The sequence below is a fragment of the Balaenoptera acutorostrata genome, chromosome 15 (genome assembly GCF_949987535.1).
Source record: "Balaenoptera acutorostrata chromosome 15, mBalAcu1.1, whole genome shotgun sequence".
NCBI lineage: Eukaryota > Metazoa > Chordata > Mammalia > Artiodactyla > Balaenopteridae > Balaenoptera > Balaenoptera acutorostrata.
The window spans coordinates 49,445,028-49,469,657 of NC_080078.1; the positions used below are offsets into that span (position 1 = coordinate 49,445,028).

At 42.0% G+C, this 24,630-nt stretch overlaps 1 protein-coding gene across 1 annotated transcript in view; it reads right to left on the minus strand.

Moving 5' to 3' along the window:
* Positions 1 to 963: 963 nt before the first annotated feature.
* SPTLC3 (serine palmitoyltransferase long chain base subunit 3) overlaps positions 964 to 24,630 on the minus strand; it is a 127,476-nt gene continuing 103,809 nt past the window's right edge. The window contains exons 11-13 of the mRNA XM_007165262.3: positions 11,097 to 11,232; positions 6,569 to 6,698; positions 964 to 1,176 (exon numbers count right to left, since the gene is read on the minus strand). Coding sequence (XP_007165324.1) covers positions 1,063 to 1,176; positions 6,569 to 6,698; positions 11,097 to 11,232 — 380 coding nt within the window. The 3' untranslated portion in view covers positions 964 to 1,062. The remainder of the gene's footprint in view (positions 1,177 to 6,568; positions 6,699 to 11,096; positions 11,233 to 24,630) is intronic.

The following is a 24,630-nucleotide window of genomic DNA, read 5'->3' on the forward strand; positions in this document are numbered from 1 at the left end:
ATTGGAGTGCTTATGCCAGATGACAGTAGTATTTAATAGGCCTGAATGGGGAAGGGGGTCAGAATTGAAAAGTGGAATAGCATTTACTTTTAAATGTCATTTTTGAACATTTGAACATTTTGAACATTTTTGAACATTTTGAATATGTTCTTCAAGTGTAGTCTTGAGAGGCAACTCTAAAGGAACTTGAATTTCCCCATGTACTCCAAATTTAATAGGAAAATGACCACTCAGTTGTTAAAGTAGTAAAAGCGATGCTAAACATTCAGTCTGCGTGGCACCAACAACATTCAAGTTGTTATAACTTTACAGTTTTAGTCTAGGCCTACCATTGGCTTGCTTGCTTTCTGCCCTCTTCCTGATGAAACAAAAGTCTTGAATTTTCCAAACCTCAAAACTCAGCTGTAAAACTGCAGGAGACCAGCAAGCGGAAAAGGAAATTTTCCTTTAAAGATGTTTGGTCGCTGCTGGCCAGGCCTGCACTCTTCCTTGAAACATTAACTATGGCTTTTGACACTTGTCCTTGGAAAAAGTCCAAATGTGGCAAATGGTAGAGGCAACATTTCTTTACCCTCCTGCCTGGAACTCCCCGTGATACGGATGAGTTCTAGCTGGTGTTTCATGGGTAACAAGGAGTCCAGCTACTGCCCACCACCCTTGCCCCCATCTGCAGATGAAATTAGCAAACACATAATGAGATCTACTGAACTAAAAAGTCAAAACCCTCTTGTTTGGTTGGAACTCCTGAAAGGGTCTGGACCAAAGAGGCTGCATGGTAGCAACTAAAATACAGGCTCTTTGCTATTAAAAATATTCTGAGAAGTGCATGTGTGTATTTGCAGCAGGATACTTGGAGGAAGAGAAAATTAAACTCTGGAACCATAGTTTTGTCTCTGCAGAGACATTAAAAGCACAACAATCGTGTCTCCCTTGGCTCAAGGAAATTGGTTTGGAAACCAAAACTGTCCTTAGAAAGGAGAAGAAATCTATTTATATTTCTTTGGAGGCAAGGAGGGAGGTCTTTCTGGCAAAGTCTTTAGGCTCCATTCAGGTCCAGGAAACTCAATCCTCAAGTTCAAAGCTCGTCTCGTCGTAGAGTTCGGGGCGTGCTGACTTCCTGTTCCGGGAATATTTCACATGCAGGAGGTCACCCATCTCATCCAGGGCTTCCAAAACCTGCAAAGAGATTCCTTCCATCAGTTCTTTTTAAACCCCCAAGTGACCTAGCTCTCTGGGGGTCTCACAGAGAACCACACTCTTCTTTTCCCAGCTTATTCGATTTTAAAGAAAAGGAGAAAGATCCAAATCATTAAGCTGTGGTTCAAAAGCCAGCCCTAGAGGAATGTTAGAGGCTAATGCATTTTATTTTCATACTCTTTAATAGTCTAACTCCACATTACGAATCTTTAGTTTATTTTGGGGGTGTGAGGAGAGGAATAAAATCATCTGATCCATGCTTACCCTTGAAGGATTTATTTTAAAGTTTAATGACATATATAAACTTGTGGAAGAAAAAGAAAACTTTGCAGATTAAGTTTGCATTAAATCTTCATGACACAGCAAACCAACCTGGCCAGGAAGAAAATGGAACATTATGGGAGCTAATTAGGATCCTCCTCTCTCTCCCATTCTTCCGCTGCCCCCCTCCTCCCACCCCCAACTTTTAAATACTCATCTCTATGCTCCATAGAATAATAGAATTTAAAACCACAAGAGACCAAGAACTCATCTGTTTCAATTCTCTCAATCCAGGCAGGTAAATGTATCCCCAGTTTTACAAATGAAACAACGGAGATCCAGAATATACAAAACGTAAGTTTTTCCTTCCAGTCTGTCACTAATCCTACTGAATTGGGCATGCCTTTTTAACCTTTTGGGCCTGTTTTTCTCAACCAGTCAAAAGAAAAGGGAAACGATATTAGAGTCCAATGTTTTGAAAAAGGTAAAGTGAGAATCGTTACCATCAGAATGAATGACTCATGGGGCTTAGGGATTTTCTCTGTTGGGAAATCTTCCAAACTGACATTAGTTAAGATCCCTACCAAGATGTTAAGAATAGTTTATTTCTGGGTGGTAGGATTATGGGTGATTAAATTTTTCTTTTTACTTCAATTTATTTTCTTAATTTTTATACCAAATATAAGCCCTAGGAAAAAGTATCAGGCTTTACATTTTAAGTGGCATCAATCTGGGATAGTTTCTGTTGCTTTTCCTGAAGGTGGGGGATGGAGTAGCTCTGTGGCTTTGAAAGTGAAGGGCCCACACACCTGGGGGAGAAGTACCACAATTCATGAAGGATGTGGGAGGAAAACATAGAATTTTGATTCATTTTAATCTCAACCTTTTTTTAAAAATATGTTTTTTATTTTTTTGTACAATTTTAAAGGTTACTTTCCATTTACAGTTATTACAAAGTATCAGCTATATTCCTTGTGTTGTGTACAGTACATCCTTGAGCCTATCTTATACCCAATAGTTTGTGCCTCTTGCTCCCCAACCCTTATGTTACCCCTCCCACTCTCCCCACTGGTAACAAGTAGTTTGCTCTCTATGTCTGTGTCTGCTGCTTTTTTATTATATTCACTGGTTTGTTGTATTTTTTATATTCCACACATAAGCAATGTCATACAGTACTTGTCTTTCTCTGTCTGACTTATTTTACTTAGCATAATGCCCTCCAAGTCCATCCATGTTGCTGCAAATGGCAAAATTTCATTCTTTTTTATGGTTGAGTTATATTCCATTGCAAATACATACCACATCTTCTTTACCCATTCATCTATTGATGGACACTTAAGTTGCTTCCATATCTTGGCTATTGTAAGTAACACTGCTATGAACATTGGGATGCATGTATCTTTTTGAATTAGTGTTTTTGTTTTTTTCATATATATACCCAGGGATGGAATTGCTGGATCATAGGGCAGTTCTATTTTTAGTTTTTTGAGAAACCTCCATACTGTTTTCCACAGTGGCTGCATCAATACACATTCCCACCCACAGTGTACGAGGGTTCCCTTTTCTCCACATCCTTGCCAACATTTGTAATTTGTGTTCTTTTTGATGATAGCCATTCTGACAGGTGTGAGGTGGTATCTCAACCTTTTTAACTTCTTTTTTTGTGTCTGTTATAAAATGTACATAATATATGGGTAATGCATGTATTATTTCTAAATGGATTTATGTTGAGGCCCACTAATCAACTACCTGAAACACACCAGTACTCAAACAAAGTCGGGTTTATTCAGCTTGCTGTAGCAGGGAATACGCACTCCAGAAGAACCATCTTCGTAACAGGGAGTTGGGAAGGGCTACGTATCACATCTGGACTTGTGCACGAGATGCTTCTAAGGGAGCAGGGACCAGTTCTGGCTTGGATGCTGTCGAGAAGCTGGAGCAGCTCAGTGTTGTTTATATGTAGACTTCTTATCTAGAAGGCGGGAGGATTATAGCAAGGCTAGAGCTGGCCTTGGTAAAGGAGCAGCTGCCACTCATGTCAGAAGAGGGACCTTTTAAGTCATTTTGTGTTTGTAAAGTGGCCTCCTTCTTGTCTTGTTCCAAACATGGTCACTGAATAGACTTCTCTAATATTGTATATTTTCTGCGACCGTCATTTATGTTCAGTTGCTACCTTAATGCCCTGACTGTTCAAGGGGTCATTTTTCACTTCTCTTATAGTAAGAAACTTGCTCAAAATTTTGTATTGATTTGATGACCTCAAAAGTTTAGAGGCATTTGTCTAGATGAGGTTTCCGTGCTCCTTCCAAACCAAGTATTCCGCAGGAATTAACTCATGAAAACAATCACAAGGTCTGATATCTATTGAACCGGGTATTCATGAGTGCCTCCATGCCGTTTGGATCAGAAAAAAGATGCAGATCGACCCAAGCTGTCCATCTCTGGAACTTGCTTCTGGGCACATCCTCTTCTCCCCATGTCTGCAGTGCTCCTCTCTTCACTCCCTTTTCCCTTGATGTGTAAACATGCTCAAGTCTTCCCCCACTTTCAAGGGCTTTTTCTAAACCTATTTTTCTTGCCTTTACACGCTTCTCAAAAGACTTGCCTACCATTTCTTACCACCCACTCATTACATTTAGAAGAAACGATTTGTTAAAATTAATATTCTCTAAAATATACTCATTTTAGAGAATCTGGACAATATATGGAACAAAAACAGCAAAGTTCTCCCATCATCTCAAAATCTAGAGTTAGCTCAGTTATTAACGTGTTATCTAATAAACTGTTATTGTGTACCTACTATGTTCTGTACATTGGTTTAAGTCCTAGAATATAATGGTGACGCAGAAAGATATGGACCCGTGTGTGTGTGTGTCTGTGTGTGTGTGTAATTCGAGCTCAAAGTATCCCTTTCATTTTTTAATTCTTTGTATTCTTATTTCTGTTCCCTGCACTCCCCTAAAACTCTCTGTTCTGAGCATCAGCAAGATCCTACTAACTAACTGCTAAGCCAATGGTTTCTTCTCATCTCTCACCCCACTTGGATGTTCTGCTGTTTTGTAGAGACATATTTAAAAATTAATTTTTATCGGAGTATAGTTGATTTATAATGTTATGTTTGTTTCAGGTGTACAGCAAAGTGAATCAGTTATACATGTACATATATCCACTCTTTTTTAGATTCTATTCTCATATAGGTCGTTACAGAGTATTGAGTAAAGTTCCCTGTCCTATACAGTAGGTTCTTATTAGTTATATATTTTATATATAGTAGTGTGTATATGTCAATCCCAATCTCCCAATGTATCCCTCCCCCCACTTTTCCCCTTGGTAACCATAAGTTTGTTTTCTACATCTGTGACTCTATTTCTGTTTTGTAAATAGGTTCATCAATAGAATATTACTTAGCCATAAAAAAGAACAAAATAATGCCATCTTCAGTGACATGGATGGACCTAGAGATTGTCATACTGAGTAAAGTAAGTCAGACAAGAAAGACAAATATCATATGGTATCGCTTACACGTGGAATCTAAAAAAATCGCAGGGACATTTGATCCTCCCCCTCCTTGAAGCTTTTTCCTGTTTACTGTGTTGAGCACTGCACTAGCTCATGACTTTTCCAATTGATCTAGCTCCATCTAAGCCCATTTCCCCGTCTGTGATTCCTATATCCAACCAGGGTTGTAGAGGGAGTCTGCGCTTGGCCCGTTCACTTATATTTGGACAATTATATCTTCTACCATTGACTTTAATGATCCCTTAGTTCCTCAGATTACAGCAGCTCCAGCCTTGCATACTCTCCTAAGCTCCAGAATTGGATTTTATTTTCTTTAAATTTTATCGAGTATAAATGACTCAGTTACACACACACACACACACACACACACACACACACACACACACACACATATTCTTTTTCATATTCTTTTCCATTATGGTTTGTCACAGGATATTGAATATAGTTCCCTGTGCTATACAGTAGGACCTTGATGTTTATCCATCCTATATATAATAGTTTGCTTTTTCACAGATGGCCCATAGACTTGTAATCCCAACATGTCTAGAAGTGAGCTCATTTTATTCCCTCAGTCCTGTTGATGTTATGCTGTTCCTTGCCATATACCTTATCTCATATATGTGCTTAGTTTTGCCGTTCTTTATTTGCTAGAGGGCTAGAGACCTCGGATTATTCTTGATTCCCTCGCCCCATATGTGCCCTGCATCCAATATTTGCCAAGTCTTGGCAGCTTCATGCATGCATAACCTCTATTCCTAGACCCATTTCTTTTGTTTCCGTTGCCCTTGACCTTGTCGTCTCTTGTTTTGTTCAAATAGCTCCATATATAATAACCCACTCCACCCTCATGCAGTTGTCTATATTTCTTTTTCGAGATGAATTTATTCTGTCTGATATTATTATGAAGTGCTTATTTATAGTATGTTCTCTTAGACTTTTTGCCCCAGGGTTTTGCATAGAGCAGACACCTGATAGTGTTTGCTAAACTGCATTGATTTTATGAGACGGTTTCATCAACCCTAAACTGACTGACCTGGCTTGGTTCTCTGATATTACTCATTCACACAGAGATCGAAATCCAAGGGCAATGAAATGTGGTTTTGAAATCCTTTACACCTCACGTAGGATGAGCTTATATGTAGATCTGTCTTTGTTGTTGGTTTCCCAACATGTGGCTTATTTGGGTCATATTTTCTTATGATGGACGTGGTGGCTATGAGCAGTGCCAGGTTGCAGGCAGTTACTGCTGAAATAGCACGTGAGATCAGCGTCCGCATTTAAGAACAAGCAAAGAGCAGGATGTCTGGCTACTCAGTGGGTCTTTGCTATGAAACCAAAACACCGACTTGACTCAAGTCTTCACTGAGCTGATTTTCTTTTCTATCTGCTGAGTTGATCACATTGTTGGACATTGTTAGGATACCCTTGTGTGTTTTTTTTTTGTTTTTTTTTTAGCAGTGAGTGTTATTAGTGTTGTTTTCTTAAACCATCCAAGAGAAACCCAGGGAAACCCAAGCGAGCTCAGTAAAAGAACGTGCTCGGAATCCGAGGACCCCATCCTGTCGCTTCTGCTGGGCTGTGGAGTACTTACTGCGTCTAACATCTCCCGGGTATGTGCTGCTGAAACACAGAACCGAGCCCGGGCTTCTGCAAGGGGAGTAGCTGGAAATCCAACGACCACCACGCCGATTTTTCTCTTTAATAGATGCCTTGCAAAAGCCCTAAGGGAAATGTTAAAAAGGAGATTAACTGAGAGATGACAAAATTACACTGCAAAAAAAGAAGAAAAAAAAAAGGAATGTGGCTAATTGAGTTTTGTTTTTTTAATTTATATTTATTTTGGCTGCACTGGGTCTTAGTTGCAGCATGTGGGATCTTTAGTTGCAGCATGCAGGCTTCTTAGTTGTGGCATGCGGGATCTATTGGGTTGGCCAAAAAGTTCTTTAGGGTTTTTCCGTAAGATGTAACGGAGAAACCCGAACGAATTTTTTGGCCACCCCAATAATTCCCCGACCAGGGCTGAACCCCGGTCCCCTGCATTGGGAGCACAGAGTCTTACCCACTGGACCAACAGGGAAGTCCCTACTTTTAAAAAGTAAGTAGAAGATGACTGAAGTAATGAAACTTCTCTCAGATACAACCGATAAGGAAATGTGGCAGCCAGTCACTTGATGGTACCCATAACTGAGTGTGTATATTGCGGGGTATGGCACACTCATTAGACAGCCACGTGTACAGAGTCTTCGACACTGAGCAGAAAATGCTGGTGCACGTGACCCTGGTTTAACAAGTCTGCACATATGTAAAATCTTTTGTCTGCAGGGTTCTTAAGGAATAAAAACCATTACTCAATGCGATTACCTGAAGAAAGAACATGTTAGATGCAAACCTATATGCTTTAAAAACTTAATACTGATAATGCAGTGTGGAAATTTTAAGAAGCCTCTACTTCGTGACTATAATTTCAGGATCAGGATCAGAGGGTCTGCAGGAGCCAACCCCAAGCCATGTTATCTCTCCAGAGACAAAGATTTTATTTTCCATCAAGCCAAAGATAGGAAATAGCAAGGGTCTCCTCATTTGTTATGTGTATGTTCAGGTATAATAAACCCATTGGCTGGATTAAGGGGGGATGGTGAAGGAGGGAGGGAGAGGAATGCACTGCACACAGAGGCTGGTCGGTAGAAGCAGCCTGGAGGCTGTAGGTCATAGAATTACAAAGCTCTTTGATACTGAGTAAAACCTTTTTAAGCTATGATTCCTTCCCCTTAACTGCTTCTAGCCTCTTTTTATTTCAGAGCTAATCTCAGTAACGATTCTAGAATACCCAGCTCTCAAAGTCTGTAAACTTCTTGCTCTGAGATCCAATGTCAGACACAGGCATGTGCACCCAAGTGAGCCTTTTCCCCTTTGTGCTCCGTCGCTCCCCGCAGGAACCCTTAATCACTAAGATGCTTTGCCCTCAAGTGGGGTAAACGTCTCAGATCTGTTCTTAGCATTAAGAGGTTGCTGGTGTCTTATTTTAGGCTGGAAGCTGACAGCACCACAGAAACCTTGAGTCATAACTCAGGAAGAATCCGCGACGCAGGGGTCTTTCATTCTCCTCCCGTTTAGCTGTCTGCCTTTTGGTTTCCTCGTGCAGAACGCAGGTTATCAAAGAAAGCGATGGAGATTGCAAGAACTACCAAACACGCAGCCTCTCTGGCCCCCTGGCTTGGCCATGGCAAGATTCAGCCTTTGATTTGGATTGGGAAATTTACAAGGAGATGGAGCTTTCTAACTGAGGAAGCTTGAAAACAGCCATTCTTTCTTTTTCTTGATCACCCTATGGAAGGCTGCCCACGGAACTGCACAGGATGAGAGCTCGTAATTGTCTGAGAAACAAGTCAAGTGCTTTTATTGCTAGAGTACAAACCACCTGACCCATGATCGGGCCGGTTTTTGGGACTCCCCAAAGACCATTTTCACTGTCTGCACTCTTCTCTTTGTACCAGAGGAAGTAAGTTTTGCCAAAGAATGTAGAGCAAAATATATGACTGTTGATTCATTAGGCTAACCTGAGGCCTCCCCGGAGCAGTTCTAAGTTTAAAACTTACACTACTAAACCTAGCCTCCTTCAGCTAATGTATATGATTGCCTCTGGGTTTGTATTCCACAAAGCAAATTAGAGCTGTCATAGGCTGAAAGAAACTAAACTATGTGAATAAGAATAATAATAATACAACATTAGCATTGCATTGCACGCAGCATCACTGCATTTTCTGCAGCACCATCCTCCAAGTGTATGATGAGGCCTGAGGATGGAAAATGTCAACCCTGTACCAAATAGTAAATACAATATATTCTTGATTATTTAAGTGAATGTTTTATGAGTGAAATCACATTATACTAAACTCCATAGAAGATTCCAGTGGTAGAATTGCAACAGGACTTTATCCAAAAGGATACCTGGCTAGAGATAATGTCTCCATTCTGCGGTAGGTGGAAATGTGGAGAAATCACAGCTCTTTGATAAAAATCAAAAGTTTTTAAATGAGCAAATGAAACAAGTGCTCACACACTGGCTTAGCCAATTAACTCCGTTTCAAAAGGTTCTCTGCCTTCAACTTTCCACTGAAGAAATAGTGCTTACTCAATTACTATATGAAGTGCTTTATATACATTATTAATACTATTAATAATAACAGCCAACACTGAGTAGCTCCTATGTAAGATACGGCATGCCAAATGCTGATAGACTTCATCTTGTTTAATCTTCAAATGATCTTAGGAAATAGGTCCTATTCTATCCCATTTTCAGTATGAGAAAAGTGGGGCTTCAGAAGGTTGGTTAACTTGTCCTAGATCCCCCAGCTAGGAAGAGGCAGAGTCAAATTTCTTTTTCATTCCAAACATCTCATTATACCTTAGAACATAACTTTTCCAGGAAACTCCCTCTCAGTTTAATTCTCCTTTTTCACATTAGCTTTGTCTAGTCAGGACTTCTGGCGTATAAAGGAGGAGGGGAACTCCCTCTTTCATTCTGTCATCTTGCACTTGAATTCTTGTGTTGAAATGCATTTGTTTTTATTCTTCATGGACTCTTCTCATTGGATGGACTCATGTTCCCAGCCTGTTGAGGTTCTAATTCCAGCTTCCATCATCAAAGTCAGAAGTATCCCGCACACTCCCTACCGCCACCCTCTGGTGTTGACACTCTCTAAAATGAAACAAGTTTACTTTTGGTGTCTTCATTTGAGCTAATCATAAAATATTAGATAGGCATGGGCTACGTGTGGAGTAAGAACATACCGTTTCCCCAACAACTCTGAGTAAACGTGGGTTTTCTTTCCTGTCATCCAAGATCACATGGTAAAGGGTTTTGGGTTATCTGCCACTTGGAATCACCATTGTCACTCCTTCCTGCCATTAGCACAGAGCAGTATCCTATGACATTACTGAAGCACACTGTCTTCTTGGCTACTCCAGGCATTGATTTCCTGATCCAGATCCATGAACAAAGGGCTGAGTGGTGGACGGTTGTGGTGCATGAGGCAACTCATGTGTGCATTTTAACTGCTTATTATTTTGCTGTGGTGAAATGACACAAGAGTGTACTCCAAAAAAATCCATCTTTTAGGAACATATAACTCTGTCCTATCCATCATGAGTTTTCAACTAATAGCCCCAGAACTTCTTTTCTATACTATGTCTAATACTCTGCCCCATCTACTTCGACTGTTAAGAGAATCAAACAGAAAGTTCTAACAATGGGGTTGTGTTAAAGGAGTGTCAGGATGTCTAGAATCTGATAAGCATTTGTTGAGAATTATTTTCTACCATGTGCTTCATCAGATACACAAACATTTTATATTAGAAAGGAGTTTAATTAACTTCCTTTTAACAACAGAGGTAATTATTCTCTAGCAGATTGGAGATGGCTCATGTATAAATTCATCTGTGTCATACTGAGAAAAAGTCATTTTTCCTCTTTATGCAGTTTTTACTAATGCTCAACCTCAGAGTTGCAATCGATGGAAAACCACCCCAAATAAGCTTACAGGAGTGGTGCTAACATTTTTTGTTAAGAGCAAGAGCTTTGGAGTAAGCCTAGGTTTGGGTTTGCCTCTTGGTTTTACTACTGCTTGACCGGTATGGCTTTGGGAAGCTATTTAACTGCTCTCAACCTCAGTTTCCCCACACATGAGGGTGCCTTCTTTTGAGGATGGTCGTGAGAGTGCAATGGGAGAAAGCACAGAGCCTGGTAATGTTGCTTTTGAATGTTGGGAGAGATGGTCTTTTGAGGTTCTCCCTGAGAAAGATCTTGGGGGAGGAGGAAGTGCAGGATCTTCATCAATTTACAGCTGAGGCCTGAGGTAAGTGACTCCACCCAATTCACAGAGCTTGGAAATGATGGGCCACAGTACCTGGCTCCCTTCCCACAAGATCTGTGAAAAGGCCTTGATGATGGGCAGGCAGGTAGCTTCTGAGAAGCTGGACAAGTGAATTCTGAACTCGGCGTCCTGCTGAAAATGCAAAGCAATACCTATGCTGAAAGAGCCCCCTGGTGTCAAAAGCACCATCTCTGTCAGATCACCTTGGAGCTTAGGTGTTATTCTGGGAGTCCGCTGGATACTCACGCTACTTTAGCAGGCATGTAAAGGAGCAGGGGAACAACGGGAGATTCCTCATTGCCATAGATAATGAATCCCATTTCACTCAGTCTCTGTCTGAAGTATCTTGTGTTTTCTGCAAGTTGCTGTACTCTCTGCAACCCTGAAAGGAAACAGGCATGAAATCCATCAATTCCCACCTGGAAGAGGGAAGCAAAGGTCAGACTGTCTTGGCAAGTGTTCCTAAGTCTTTCTGTAGTTCTGCATTAAGAGTTGGAAGGGGGTCAAAGTAGGGTAGGGAAATATCTCCTGGTGAGCAGGTGTGGGCACTGATGCCTGGGATCTGCCCTGAGTCTAGAAGGCAGGATCCGGGGGAATGGTGCTGCTGGGTACTGCCGGCAACCAAAGCCAGGCTAGGCTGCAGGGCAGTAGGGGAGCAGGAAGGGTGTCTAGCAAGAAAGAAGGAGAAGAACTATCATTTACTAGGCAACTATTGTGTGTGGATTCTGCTAAGTACCATAGACACATTAGTTCAGGGGAAGAGAGTGTGACAAGAAGTCACACATACACACACACACACACTCCACCCCATACCACTTGTTGGTTGCAGCTTTTTAGCGAAGCTGAGATGGCCCATTAAGTAACCCTTCATCTAGGTCTCTAATCAAAGAACACTTCATCCAATCTGAATTTGAAGGGGTAGCATATCCTTGGACAGATAGATCCATTGGAGACTGGAACTATTTTGTGAGGCACTCAGTGGTGATAGAGTAATAGAGGAAAGGGAAGAGAGGGCCCTCTGCTTTCTCCAGACAGAAAATATGACAGGGTTGGCCCCCAACAGAAGGTCAAGCAAGGTACATGTGCCCATTTATTGGTACTTCAGCTCAAAAGCTTATCTTCTGTCTTAAGTGTGTATCACAGTGGGAAGGTCACACACATTATGAGATGACCAAAGGGAACTGAAGAGTAGAAAGAGTTCTGAAGATATCTGTCTACTCAGTTCTGCCTCTAATCAGGTAAGTGAGTAAACTAGCCAAAGCTAGAGAGTGTTTGCTCAATAAGGAAGATTGAATAGGATTGGATATTTAATTCCCTGAGAAATCAGTCCAATGTTTGCATTTGATGCAGCATTGCCATTCAGCAGGAATTTGCTGGTACAGCTGACCTCCATTCTGATTGGTCAGGCATCCATTCAAACTGATCAACTCTTACTCTACCAGTTATTCAATATTTTGAACATCACTCCTGGGTGTGTTTGTAACTCTTTAGATGGAAAATGGATAAAAATTTCAGTAAACATGTCATCACGGTCATCTAGTTTCTTCTTGGAGACATGGCCCCAGACCGTGCCTTGACAAAGGGTTGAGCAGTGGGTATCTCCTGCTCAGCATCCTTCCTCCAGGGGACCATGATGTTCAGGTAGAGTTGGCTCCACCTTTCATCTTGGCTACAGGGGTGTTGTGCGACCCAGGCCTGGCATATTGGAATACTCCACCCCCCTGATAATTGGGTCATTGATGGAACACAACTGGGGCCTACCAGTCTTTCAGATCTACTGAGGAAGAAGTGTAAAAACAAGGTCATCTTCAAGTTACACCCTTGCCACCATGGAGGAAACCTGCTTGAGAATGATGTTGATTCAGAAGAAAGCCAAGGCACAAGACAGACATATGGACACCAAGGGGGGAAAAGTGCGGTGGGGTGGGGATGGTGGTGTGCTGAATTGGGCGATTGGGATTGACATGTATACACTGATGTGTATAAAATTGGTGACTAACAAGAACCTGCAGTATAAAAACAAACAAACAAACAAAACAACTAATACTAAACTTTCATTGGGTTATTCGTATGGAAATATGTTAATATAAATGTTTCAGACATTACATGAAATTTCTAAAAATCTTATATGTTCTGGTATAATGTTATAAGTCATAATTCTAGTTATTACTTTAAAATGTATATCTCAGAAATAAACAAACAAACAAAAAAGATTAACTATGAGTTGAACCTGGATGATGGATACAGAAGAGTTCATTATACTGCTATTTTTGTTTATATTTTATTGTTTTTATTGTTTTCTATAATAAAATGTTTTTAAAAATTAAAAAAAAGAAACTAACACAGCATTGCAAAGCAATTATTAATTAACAAAATTTAATTTATTAATTAAAAATTAATTTATTAATTAAAAAATTTAATTATTAATTAAAAAAAGGAAAACAGAAGAGGGGCTGGAGTATGACTTGTTTTAAAGAAGGTGATTCAGGGGCTTCCCTGGTGGCGCAGTGGTTGAGAACCTGCCTGCTAATGCAGGAGACGCAGGTTCGGGCCCTGGCCTGGGAAGATCCCACGTGCCGCGGAGCGGCTGGGCCCGTGAGCCACAGTTGCTGAGCCTGCGCGTCTGGAGCCTGTGCTCCGCAGCGGGAGAGGCCGCGATGGTGAGAGGCCTGCACAGCGCGATGAAGAGTGGCCCCCACTTGCCACAACTAGAGAAAGCCCTCGCACAGAAACGAAGACCCAGCACAGCCAAAAATAAATAAATAAATAAATTAATTAATTAAAAAAAAAAAAAAAGTAACTGAAGTGAAAAACCAATTGAGGACACAAAACAAGGCAAAAATATTAAAAAAAAACAAAACAAAACAAAAAAAACCTTCATTTAAAAAAAAAAAATAAAGAAGGTGATTCAGATACAAATGAACTTATTTACAAAACAGAAACAGACTTACAGATATTGAAAACAGACTTATGGTTACCAAAGAGGAAACGTGGGGGAGAAGAATAAGTCAGGAGCTTGGGATGAACATGCACACACCACTATATATAAGAAAAATAACCAACAAGGACCTACTGTATAGCACAGGAAACTCTACTCAATATTCTGTGATAACCTATATGAGAACAAAATCTAAAAAGAATGAATATATGTATAACTGAATCACTTTGCTGTACACCTGAAACTAGCACAACATTGTAAATCAACTATACTCCAATAAAATTAAAAACAAACAACAAAAGTAAAGAAGGTGATTCAAATGAAGGCACAGATATACATCCCAGCTACCAAAATGTATTCCATATGGCTTGTCCCCTTGTGTGTTCAGCTCTTCTGTTGATTGTTAGTTGCACAATGAATAGATGAGTTCATCAGGCTGAGTCTGATGATTCCTAAATGATCCCCCTCACAGACTAGAAGGATTTCCTGGCCTGGAAGTGCATGAATGACTTAAATTGCTTTTCCCAATGGCATTATCTTTGCACTTGCCCATAATGACTCATCCATCATTGGGCTGCCCAGCTACTTAATTGGCCCCGTCTGTCCTCTCTGCCTTGATTAACCCAAGTAACTGGATCACTAGCTAATGTCATCACTTTACTGCTTCTAGATCCTTTGGAGAGTTGACCAAACAGATCAGAATATCGATCGCAGGGGCAGCTGACTCTTGAGAACTGAATGTTTTATTCTTGCCCCGTCTTCTCCCTCTTTGAACCATTTAGCACAGCATGGCTGACAAGCCATTATGACACACTTCGTGGTCACCATGTTTACTCACATAGGGACACTATAAATGCCTTGAGGTCTTTTGAGTTGGCCAAGACACAGCTCCTTTCAATTACTCTATTGCTCACTCTGGAAAATTGGAAACATTCTCCTTCTCTTGGAGGGCCTGGGGGCAGAGAGAAATTTGTACATATAAAACGCTACTCACCTACAGGATGTGGGTGATTTTATTAATTATGTTGTGCTTTGAGATCCTTGTTTGAAGAGTGTTTTATAAAAGTAGAAGGAATTTTTAGCACTTATCCTTTCGTACGGGGATGGCCACGCCAGGATGGCATGGGGACTGGGCATGGCAGTGACCTTCCCTTTGCAATACACAAAGTCCCTAATTAAATGGTTTCTGATTCTTCTTCCACCTATTATAATACATAGAAGTCAGGGAAACCTCCACACAGATAAATAAGTGAAGGATCTGATCTCTTATGTAGAGTGCTGGAGAGTTTATACGAGTGTCTTATTTTGCTGTATTCTGGGTTCTCTGGAAAAGGAATAAGCTTTGGAGTTAAATGGACTAAGAACCAAACTCCACCTGGACAACGTAAGGCTGTGAAACCTCAGTTTCACCTAGAGATACATAAGCTTATCTCACAGGAAGATTGGGAGAAATAAAGGGTTAATGCAGGAACATGCTTAGTACTGTGTCTGGGAAAAAGATACTTGAAAGGTTAGTTACATTTTTCCATTAGCAATATTTCTGGGCAGCCTCAGTGGCACCTCAAAATCATTTGGAGAGCTTGGCAAAATCCCATGCCCAGACTGTACCCCAGACCAATGAAATCAGCATCTCTGGTAATGAGATCAAGCATGAGTTTTGGATTTCACCAGGTGCAGCCAAGGAGACTCAGATGTCTCAGAAACAATGGCCATTACCAGCTCACCCCCAAGGCCATGCATGGCTGTGTTAGGTGCCTGACTGTGCCTTGGCTGAGTCATGCTCCTTGGTTGGACATGGAAAGTAAAAGATGGGCATATGTCCTAGCCTCTTGTTTGGCAAGATGACATCCCAGCATTTACTGAGTGCTCGAGGTCTCCAATGGTATGTTTGTGGGATCACTTGCTCCTCTGACAGTTATCGGCTCCAAAGTGCTCACTCAACTTGAGACCAACCTCACTGTCAACCTCGCCCCTCTCATGAAGCTGGATAAAATCAGGGATGGACCCAGCTGGGCAGATGACCTGTAGGTTGCCATTCTACCCACTTGGATTTCTAGCTCTGCCAACTTGAGAGATGGACTAGGTTTAACCTTCTCTCCAATGTTATTAAAACAAAAACAGCTGGGGCAGGGGAAGGAAAACAAATAAAACCCAAAGTGTCACCACTACAAAGCCATGCCGTCCCCAGATAAAAACAATCATCTGTGGCATTTCCAAAAATATGCTCAGGTCAACTCAGTCTCCAGAGGGCCAGAAGGAATTGTGGACAGTAGACACTCCCAGAACGACCTGTCAAAAGCTAAAGAAGGAAAATATCTTCTCTGTCAAACCATTGAACCATCATCTGCTGGCAAAAGAGGACAAAGGCATTTCCCCCTGTAAGACTGAGTGTAAGAGGCGGATTTGATGAGTTTGCAAGACAATACCAACTACACTCTCTATTTTCTGCAGACTTTGCGAGCTTGCTCTCTAACAGAGGAAACGTGCATAGACCCAGATGGCACGGGGGTGGGGGGGGGGACTTATTTTATTATTCCCCAGGCTGAAAAAGGCACATACAGAAATACACACCGCCCTCCTTTCACCAGTGCGGAATACAGACTGGGCAACCTCGAACATGCTCCTAGGCAGTGACGCTTGGGAAATGCGGTTCTCTTCTTTAGAGATAAGAAGAATCTTTCCTTAAAACATGTCTCACAATTTAAGAAGCAGCCGCATAGCACAGGGAGATCAGCTCGGTGCTTTGTGACCACCTAGAGGAGTGGGATAGGGAGGGTGGGAGGGAGGGAGATGCAAGAGGGAAGAGATATGGGAACATATGTATATGTATAACTGATTCACTTTGATATAAAGCAGAAACTAACACACCATTGTAAAGCAATTATACTCCAATAAAGATGTTTAAAAGAAAAAAAGTCGATCTTTCTGAACAACCAGTTTGATCCTCAAGAGTGCCCCCAGTGGTCTGAGAAGGCCTCCCTCCCCCCACCCCTGCCCCCTTGCCTCCTTCCCCTTCTTTGTCTGACGCTCACACTAGGCTTCTGCTCCGGGCATGGGGAGGGGGCGGGAGCAGGGGTGCCGGGGAGAGACCTTGGAGTAAAGTTTCAATGTGGCAGCAGGAACCCAGCGTCTGTTATTTTAAGCTCTGGACACCAGACAGGACATTTTGTTTCCTACACACTCAGGGCAGAGAGATCTCAGGAAAGATCAAGAGGCTACAGAGCAGCAAGCATCATAAGAATCACATTAGCAGTGACAAGCTTCCCAGTGGGATGGAGAAGACAGCGTTTGGAGTGGTTTGCTGAGAGGAACACATATTTTTATCATGCACTGAAGCTCTCCCTTTTGATGTCTGGATTCCAAGGTTACGGCATGTTTTATAGTCACATACACGTGTGCCAAGGACGGTCCAGGCTGCTCAGTCCTGCCCCTGTGGAATGCACACAGGAGCGGAGTGGGCAGGCTGGACGTCGGGGTGGACGGCTGTCTACACGACAGGATTTCATGCCCCTGTTTCCACCTCCCCACCCACTGCTCAGATACACCGTCAGGGGCTTAATCCACAAGGAGAGGTGACAGTGGACATGTCTTGTGCACCTACTATGAGCCAGGAGCTGTGCTTTTGGGCCCCTTTCACAGATGAGAAACCAAGACTGGGAGACTGTTCATGCATTACACAGCTGACCTGGAAATTGGCAGTGCCTAAGAGTCTATCAAAGTCTGCTCCTTGAGAGAAGCTCGTAAACTCATTCTTGATGAGGTGTGAGCCCCATGATTCATGGATTCATACATTTCACAAATGAAAAGCACTCACTATGTACAGGAGCCAGCTGCTAAGATGGAGGAGAAGATGAAAAAATTCTGGGGCTATTTGGCAAGAAATAACCTAACAGTAGAGAGAGCAGATATCAGATAATATACACATGAGAAGAGCCATAAGACAGATATAGACAGAGTCAGCTGGCCTGTCACATAGTAGTGCTTCTTGAATCCTTACAGAATGAGTGATAAGGTTTAACGTTAACTTGCATTTAAGTAGAGAGCAGTATCTTAGCAAGTCTCTAATGATGGAGTTTTGTTCATCGAATGGGGTAATTTGGAAGGCTGGGGCCTTCGGAAACCTTGCAAATTGGTGATTCTTAAACAGGGGAACACACCAGAGTCTTCAGGGAATATTTTTTTTTCTGGAATACTCACAGGCAAGCCTCTTCTGCAGAGATTCTGCTCCAGAAGGACTGGTGTGGACCTTTTACAAAACCTCCCCCTGGGTAACTGCGGTGTGCACCCCAGCTCTGAACCACCACTCGTAGTCATAAACTATTGTGGTTGTTGATTCTATGAAGATAATAAGGCTGATTCTAACTGAAGCCGCCAGAGAGCAATTTGTCTCCAAGTACTTTTGCATTTTTCCCCTCCATCAACAGGTCCGTGTGTCAGCTCCCATCTGCCCTTTTCTTTTTTCTATGGAGATGAGGAAGTCACTCGTATCTGAGCCTTAATTTACCGCTCTGTTAAATGGGGATGATAATGATCTGTTTCCCAGGACTTTGGGGAGAATGTTATTTCGTACTTTTCCGTGTGAGTGGCTGTTGTGTTCAGGGGAGAATTAAAAGATGAATATGTCTATTATTTTCAAGGAACTTATAGCCTAGAAAAAGTATGTAATAATCACAGACGGTAGAAAATTGAACGCCCCATGGAAGAAATGCTCTGGGAGTCTGGAGCAAAGACCTAGAGGTGGTAAGTGAACACCTTGTGCGCCAGGAGGGATGGTTAGCTCACTTGCCTAGAACGTTTGGTTTACAGTCATGAGAAAGATCAGTGGAATCAGACCCAGAGGGCTGCAGATGCCAGCCTAAGAGGTGGTGGGCACCAGGGAGCCAGGGCAGCATCCTGAACAGGATATGCCATGTTCTGAGGGGGTTTAGGAAGAGGAAGTTATAGTGTATAGTACGTGGAGTAGGATAAGGGGAAAACCGGAGGTGGCAAGACACGTAAAGAGGCCAGAGTGGCAGCAGAAGTGGGTGAGATGTGCTTCAGCAAAGATTGTGGCAAGAAGGCAAAGGAGAGGTCCTGGCTGAGGAATTGGGTTAATGGGGGTCCCCTGAAAGCGCTCTGAGAAACAGTGCAAATGAAAGTAGCCTGTAGGAAGCCCCATCGAGGCAGTGTGTGTATGATTCAAACCTCTGGTTTTCAAAGTGTCTGCTGGGTGGGGGGTGCACTGAGGAAGCCTCAGGGAGGGGGTGCAGGGAAAAACTGAGGGAAGGGCTCAGTGGCTGGGAGGTCGGACCACTCCACCCTCCAAGCTGTCTCCATGACAACAGCATCTCTGTCAAGTGCTCAAGGACCGTGAGCCTAGTTTTCCTGGGTTCAAAATCCTCTCTGCCATCTTGGGCAAGGCATTTCATCTTTCTGCAACTCAAGTTCTTCACCTGTAAAATGTGAATAATGACAATGACAATAATAATAAGAAGGACACCCATTTCATACTGTTATGAGGATTTGATTTTAAGCACTTTGGACAGTGTCTGGCACACAATAAGTCCTACAAGAGTGTTGTAAAATTTTAAAAATTTGTATCAAATGGACTTCCACGTACATTTCATTTGAAAAAAAAAATTCTGTGGTTCAAAAATATTGAAAACTATTCATTTCCAGTCTTCACCAAAGACTGAACTGACTTGCTTAGATTTGCCCTCTAAGGCTGGGCCTCTGTGATCAATGGAAGTGACCTGTGGTGTCTACAGCCAATCTGGTTGTTCCTGTACCCTCCTCAGTTTCTTTTGTTTTTTTGTTTTGGTGCCTAGGACATGCCTTTTAATATTTTCTTATCCCCCAGAATTAAATAGTCACCAGAATAATGTTCATTCTCAGTATTCAAGTTGAAGCATAGGACCACTGGAAATCTAACTACATAAAGTCCTATTTTACAAAAACAAAATACATTTTAACGACATTAACCAGTACTTAAGACGTAATCACGTGAGCTCTTAGAAAGGACTGGGCTCTTTCTGAAGAAAGAGATTCTCCACTGCTGGCTTTGAAGATGGAGGGGGTCACATGGTAAGAAATTCAAGTCTCCAGGAGCTGAGAGGGGCTCCGGCTGACAGCTGACAAGCAAACAGGGACTTCAGTCCTGCAACCCCCAGAAACTGAGTTCTGCCACGACCACATGTGAGCCTGGGAGAGGAGTGTGAACTCCAGAAAAAAGCTGCTGACACCTTGATTTCTGCCTTGCCAGGGCCTGAGCAGAGAGGAAACTGCCCAGACTCCCGACCCCAGGAGACTGTGAGATAATAAACGGATGTTATTTGAAGCCTGAAGTTTGTCGTCATCTGTGACGTAGAAATAGAGAACTAATACATTCTGTCTAGCCTAGAGCACACGCTGGCCTTCTCCAGCCACAAATCCACCTGCTTAATCCTCCCTGGCTGTGGCTGACCTGATTTTCTCCCCAAACTTCTCCAGACAAGAGTTGGGCTGGGGTACAGCACTCCCCTGCTTTTGGGGTTTTTGCTGCTGAGCTGAAAATGAACCCGTGATGGAGAAAACAAAGATCATTGTGGAAGAGTAACTCCCCTTCACCCTCAAGATCCTGCAGCTGGAATCATGTTCTTCTCCAGTTGGACTGAACCAGCAGAGAATTCCATGTGTGCTACATCACAACTCCCCCATCTCAGACTCCATCCACACAGAGGAAACAAGAGTGAAGAGGTAACTTCTGTAGGACTCATGGTGTAAAAGGATATCTTGTTTGTAGGACGGGAGGAAGGAAGTGGCCATGTTATCCTTTTGCCCCAGTGCCATCTAAAAGACAAACAGATTCTCTTTACACTCTTGCTAGGGAAATCTTTTAAGGCCTCAAAGCAAGTGCAGAATTTACTGAACTGCCATAAAATTCTACACTTGGCTAACTCTTAAGGCGAAGTAAATGAAGGGACAGAACGTTGTGGAACATTTTTCAAGCCATTTCTGCACAACCAGACAAACTTCCCCTCCTAGCTGGGGCTCCACAGGTTGGCTAATTCTGTGTTTATTGGATGCCCACCCCCTTCCCCGCAGCGTGGTCCTACAAGCACGTGAGCAGCAATAGGGCAGAGAGGCAACACCTGTCACTTTGCTTGCTGACCCCAACCTTAGGTTCCCCCCGCTACACACAAAGACCAGGTAGAACTTTCTTACCCCCCAGCACAGGTGATTAATCATGGACGGAGGCAGCCCCTCAGTTGAAAGCCAGCTGAGCGTAGCACCGCCATCTGTTCTGCGTTAACTGTTGCTGAAAGGCCAGTGGCTTGAAACCATTTAGAAAACGCAGCCCTCCGTGCCTTCTGTCTCTTTCTCTGCCTCTCTTTGCATCTCCAGCTGGTAACCAAGTGGCAAATATATTTAGGAAGCAGTGGCTGGGTCCTCCCTCAACAATGCCATGGGCCTTGGATGCCAGGGGCCTCAGACGGCCCATTATGGGTGGGATTCTCTATGGGCTCCTCTGCATTCTTGGAGGGGCTTCAGAGGGACAGAACCAACGATGTGTGGTTGGGTTTAGGAGGAGAAAAGAACTTGGAGGAAGTCAATTTTGTATTCGCTGAACTCTACGACAAGGTAGATGCTGAGATGACCTTTAAAGACTCCGCGTCTAATTATCGCAGTTTCATCTCCCTAACCACAGTCCTTTCTGGTTCTCACTGTCTCTTCCTCACAGAGATTCTGGGTGAAGAGTAAGTCAGTAAGAACAGCCACGAGATAAGCCTGATAGTTTGGATGGATAAGAGTAGTTTGCAGCCCCCAAAGAGCTTGCCCTGCAGAGACGCAACATCTTACAAGAGATGTTTGTGAATGGATCTCGTGTCAAATATAAACAGTAGGAAAGTGAGAAAATTCCACTCTGGAGAGTGAATTGCTGTCACCCAGTGTACTCCTTTCTTTCCCCCTTCAAAGCACTAAATCTTCCCAGTTAGTCACTCCCGTTTTTTAAACCTATCAAACTCAAGTGTAAAAATATGTGTGCCCTGTTGCAGGGACCAGAGCAAAGGTCCAAGGTCACAGCTGGAAGGTGTGGGGGCCACTTTCTCCAAGTCCATGTTGGGTTAGAAGCAGGGTCAGTCCCTCACCTGCCAATCTCATGATAAAATTTCACAAATGATCAGGATGAATGAAATAATCCAGACAAAATAATTTAAAAACGAGGCATGGTTGTATTTTCCAGTGTGAATGCATTATATTTTAAGTCTCACTCTTTTTTCTTTTATCTTCAGTTTCCTCTCCAGAGGGTAAGGAAAAGAAAAATGATTGAGGTTCATAAATTAATGAAGTTATTTGAAAGACCTTGCCATTTTATTCAATTCCTTATCCTAAGAACTGAATACAAAACAGAAATTTAAGCCTTTGGAAAACATTTTTATAAAATCCCAGATATGGTACAGAATGAATTATGTGGAGTGCATTTGCCCACATGTACATAACAGAAGCACACAGCTTTTAGTGCTTCCTAAAGTAGATGGAATGCTTAAAGCAATGTTGAGTAGAATCATATTTTCATATAAATTCAATCTTGATATGAAGTTGCTAGTTTTATTTTTCTACCTGGGTTTAGAATTCAGTTTTCCCTTGTGACTAGTTTACCTTGATTAGTCACATGCTGGGTGCTGATGTGATGAACATCAGAAGTTTGATACTTTTTAAAGCCTCTTAGCCTCCTTTTAGTCCATGGTCTCAAAAGAACCAAAGTGTGGCTGAATAAGAGAGTTGGGGTGACTCAAAATAAACCCATCTGATTCAGATAACTAACCTAAATGTCCATGTGTTTAAACTGTATGTTTTAAATTGCAATTTATACTTTTCTGATAATGATGCAATTTATAATTTTCTGTCTCATCACATTCTCCCTTTCAGAAAAATGGCCTGATTTTCTGAGAGTGTGTTACTACTTCCAAAATATACATTCTCTCCTGTTCTGGCCTGACTTCCAGAGCTGTTCCAATTTCATGTCCTTTTAGCTTATTCGGGGGAAGCATTATGCCCAGGGTCCATTTTCTGTTTCCAAAAAGTACACAGCATTGGGGAATTGAGCACCATCATAATGATAATGATCTCAGTACCTGCCATGGCCTGGGACTATGTTCTACAAGAAAGAAGCAGAAGTGGTTATAGTAAAAGCCAGACTAGAAGCCCCGAGAGTCCCTATAAAAGGAAGAGATTTGTCTTCAGTCTTTTGGACTTTGTTTTTCTTTTTCCTTGAGCTACTTTTATTCCACTCCAGGTCAAGAGTTTATTTATTAAGTCAATAGAGAAAGATTGGGCAACTGTCTAAAATATACAATGTCTTCCCATAGTATACGTCCATCAGAAAGGCTGGGGAAAGAATTTCCTGGGCTGAGGTTAAGTCTTGTGGCAAAGACTGGCTGGTTATTCACCAATCCCATTTCCCCCTCCTAGGCAGGTGGTTAACTTCATTTCCCAGGATGCTTTGTGGTTAGGTAAGGTCCTGTGACTGAGTCACAGCAATAGGATGTAGGCAGAAACAAAACATACCATTCCAGTTATGGCCCCTGAAAACTTCACACACACGAACCTCTTTGCTCCTCACCCCTTTGATGGCAACCTTGGAAGCCATAAGTTGGAGGAGCCACAAGATGGAAGGAGGCTGGGTTTACACCCATTTTGGGTTCTATATGAGCAACAAAAAAATGTCTACTGTGTTATATGTTGGAGTTTGTTACAACAACTAATTAACCTTAACTAATACTGACCTTGTAAGAAAGATACCATGAAAAATTTTCAAGGATTCAAAATCCTAATGCCCTTTTACTTTTCATTGGCTAAATGGTGCCCTGGTAAAGGGAAACTCTAATTTTTCAGTGTTAATTTTATTTTTCAACCTCTCATTACTAGTCACCAAATAATGTCATGAAAACGTGAAGTCTCTTGATTGAAAAAGACCCTAAGTGCAAATCATCATTAAGATGGAGAAGAGGAGGGGAGGAGGACCCTCCAACATACTCAGTGGAAAACGCCATTTTGGATGCTTAAGAACACCTGCTTGCCTCTGTTTTGGAAATGTACTTCAACTCGGACAGAGAGGATCAGCTGGTGCCCAGTCTTTGCTGATTACTGTGTGAGTCAAATGCATTTATGAGATTTGGATGGTGTCTCCCTAGGAAACCTTAAGTGAGGGATTCAGCTAACTGCTTGGATAATTAAAGGAAAAACTCCATTTTTGCTTCTGCTATTTGGTAACAATGGCTTGAGTTATCTGGCTTACTCACCTCTGTATTAGATGGTGTCTAGACAAAGCCTTAGCATATGTAATAATGTAAAACCATTCATTTCTCAAAAGAATAGGAAAGGAACTCTGCATTTTGGCTTATGCATATATCTACCAAGGAAGTGATTATAACTCCAGTATTTGAACCAAAATAATTCCATAAGTAACCTCTAAAGAAATGATATTGTAGTTGTTTATAGAGAGTGATTAGTTTTCAAGTCTTGTCCAGGAAATCTGCTTAGTCCCAAATTCGGTCATTCAGTTTTCATTCATTCGCATATTTGATGCTTAAGGCACAATTAATTAATTAATCACTACCAATTTGGAGGACTGAATTAGGGTGTGTGTGACTAACGTAAGAGCCAAAGATTTCATGAGACAGAGGAAGGAAGGATTATTTCTTGACTGTGGCCACTGTGAGAGGACTTAGAAGGCTGAACAGAGATTCAGGAGATAAAGAATGGGTGTAGTGGGCTTGTGGGGAGAGATGAGAATCTTCTAGATAGACGGAATACCAATTGGTGGTACCAATGCCTTATGAATAGTTGCTGCGATATGGCCAAACCTTACACTGAATGGGA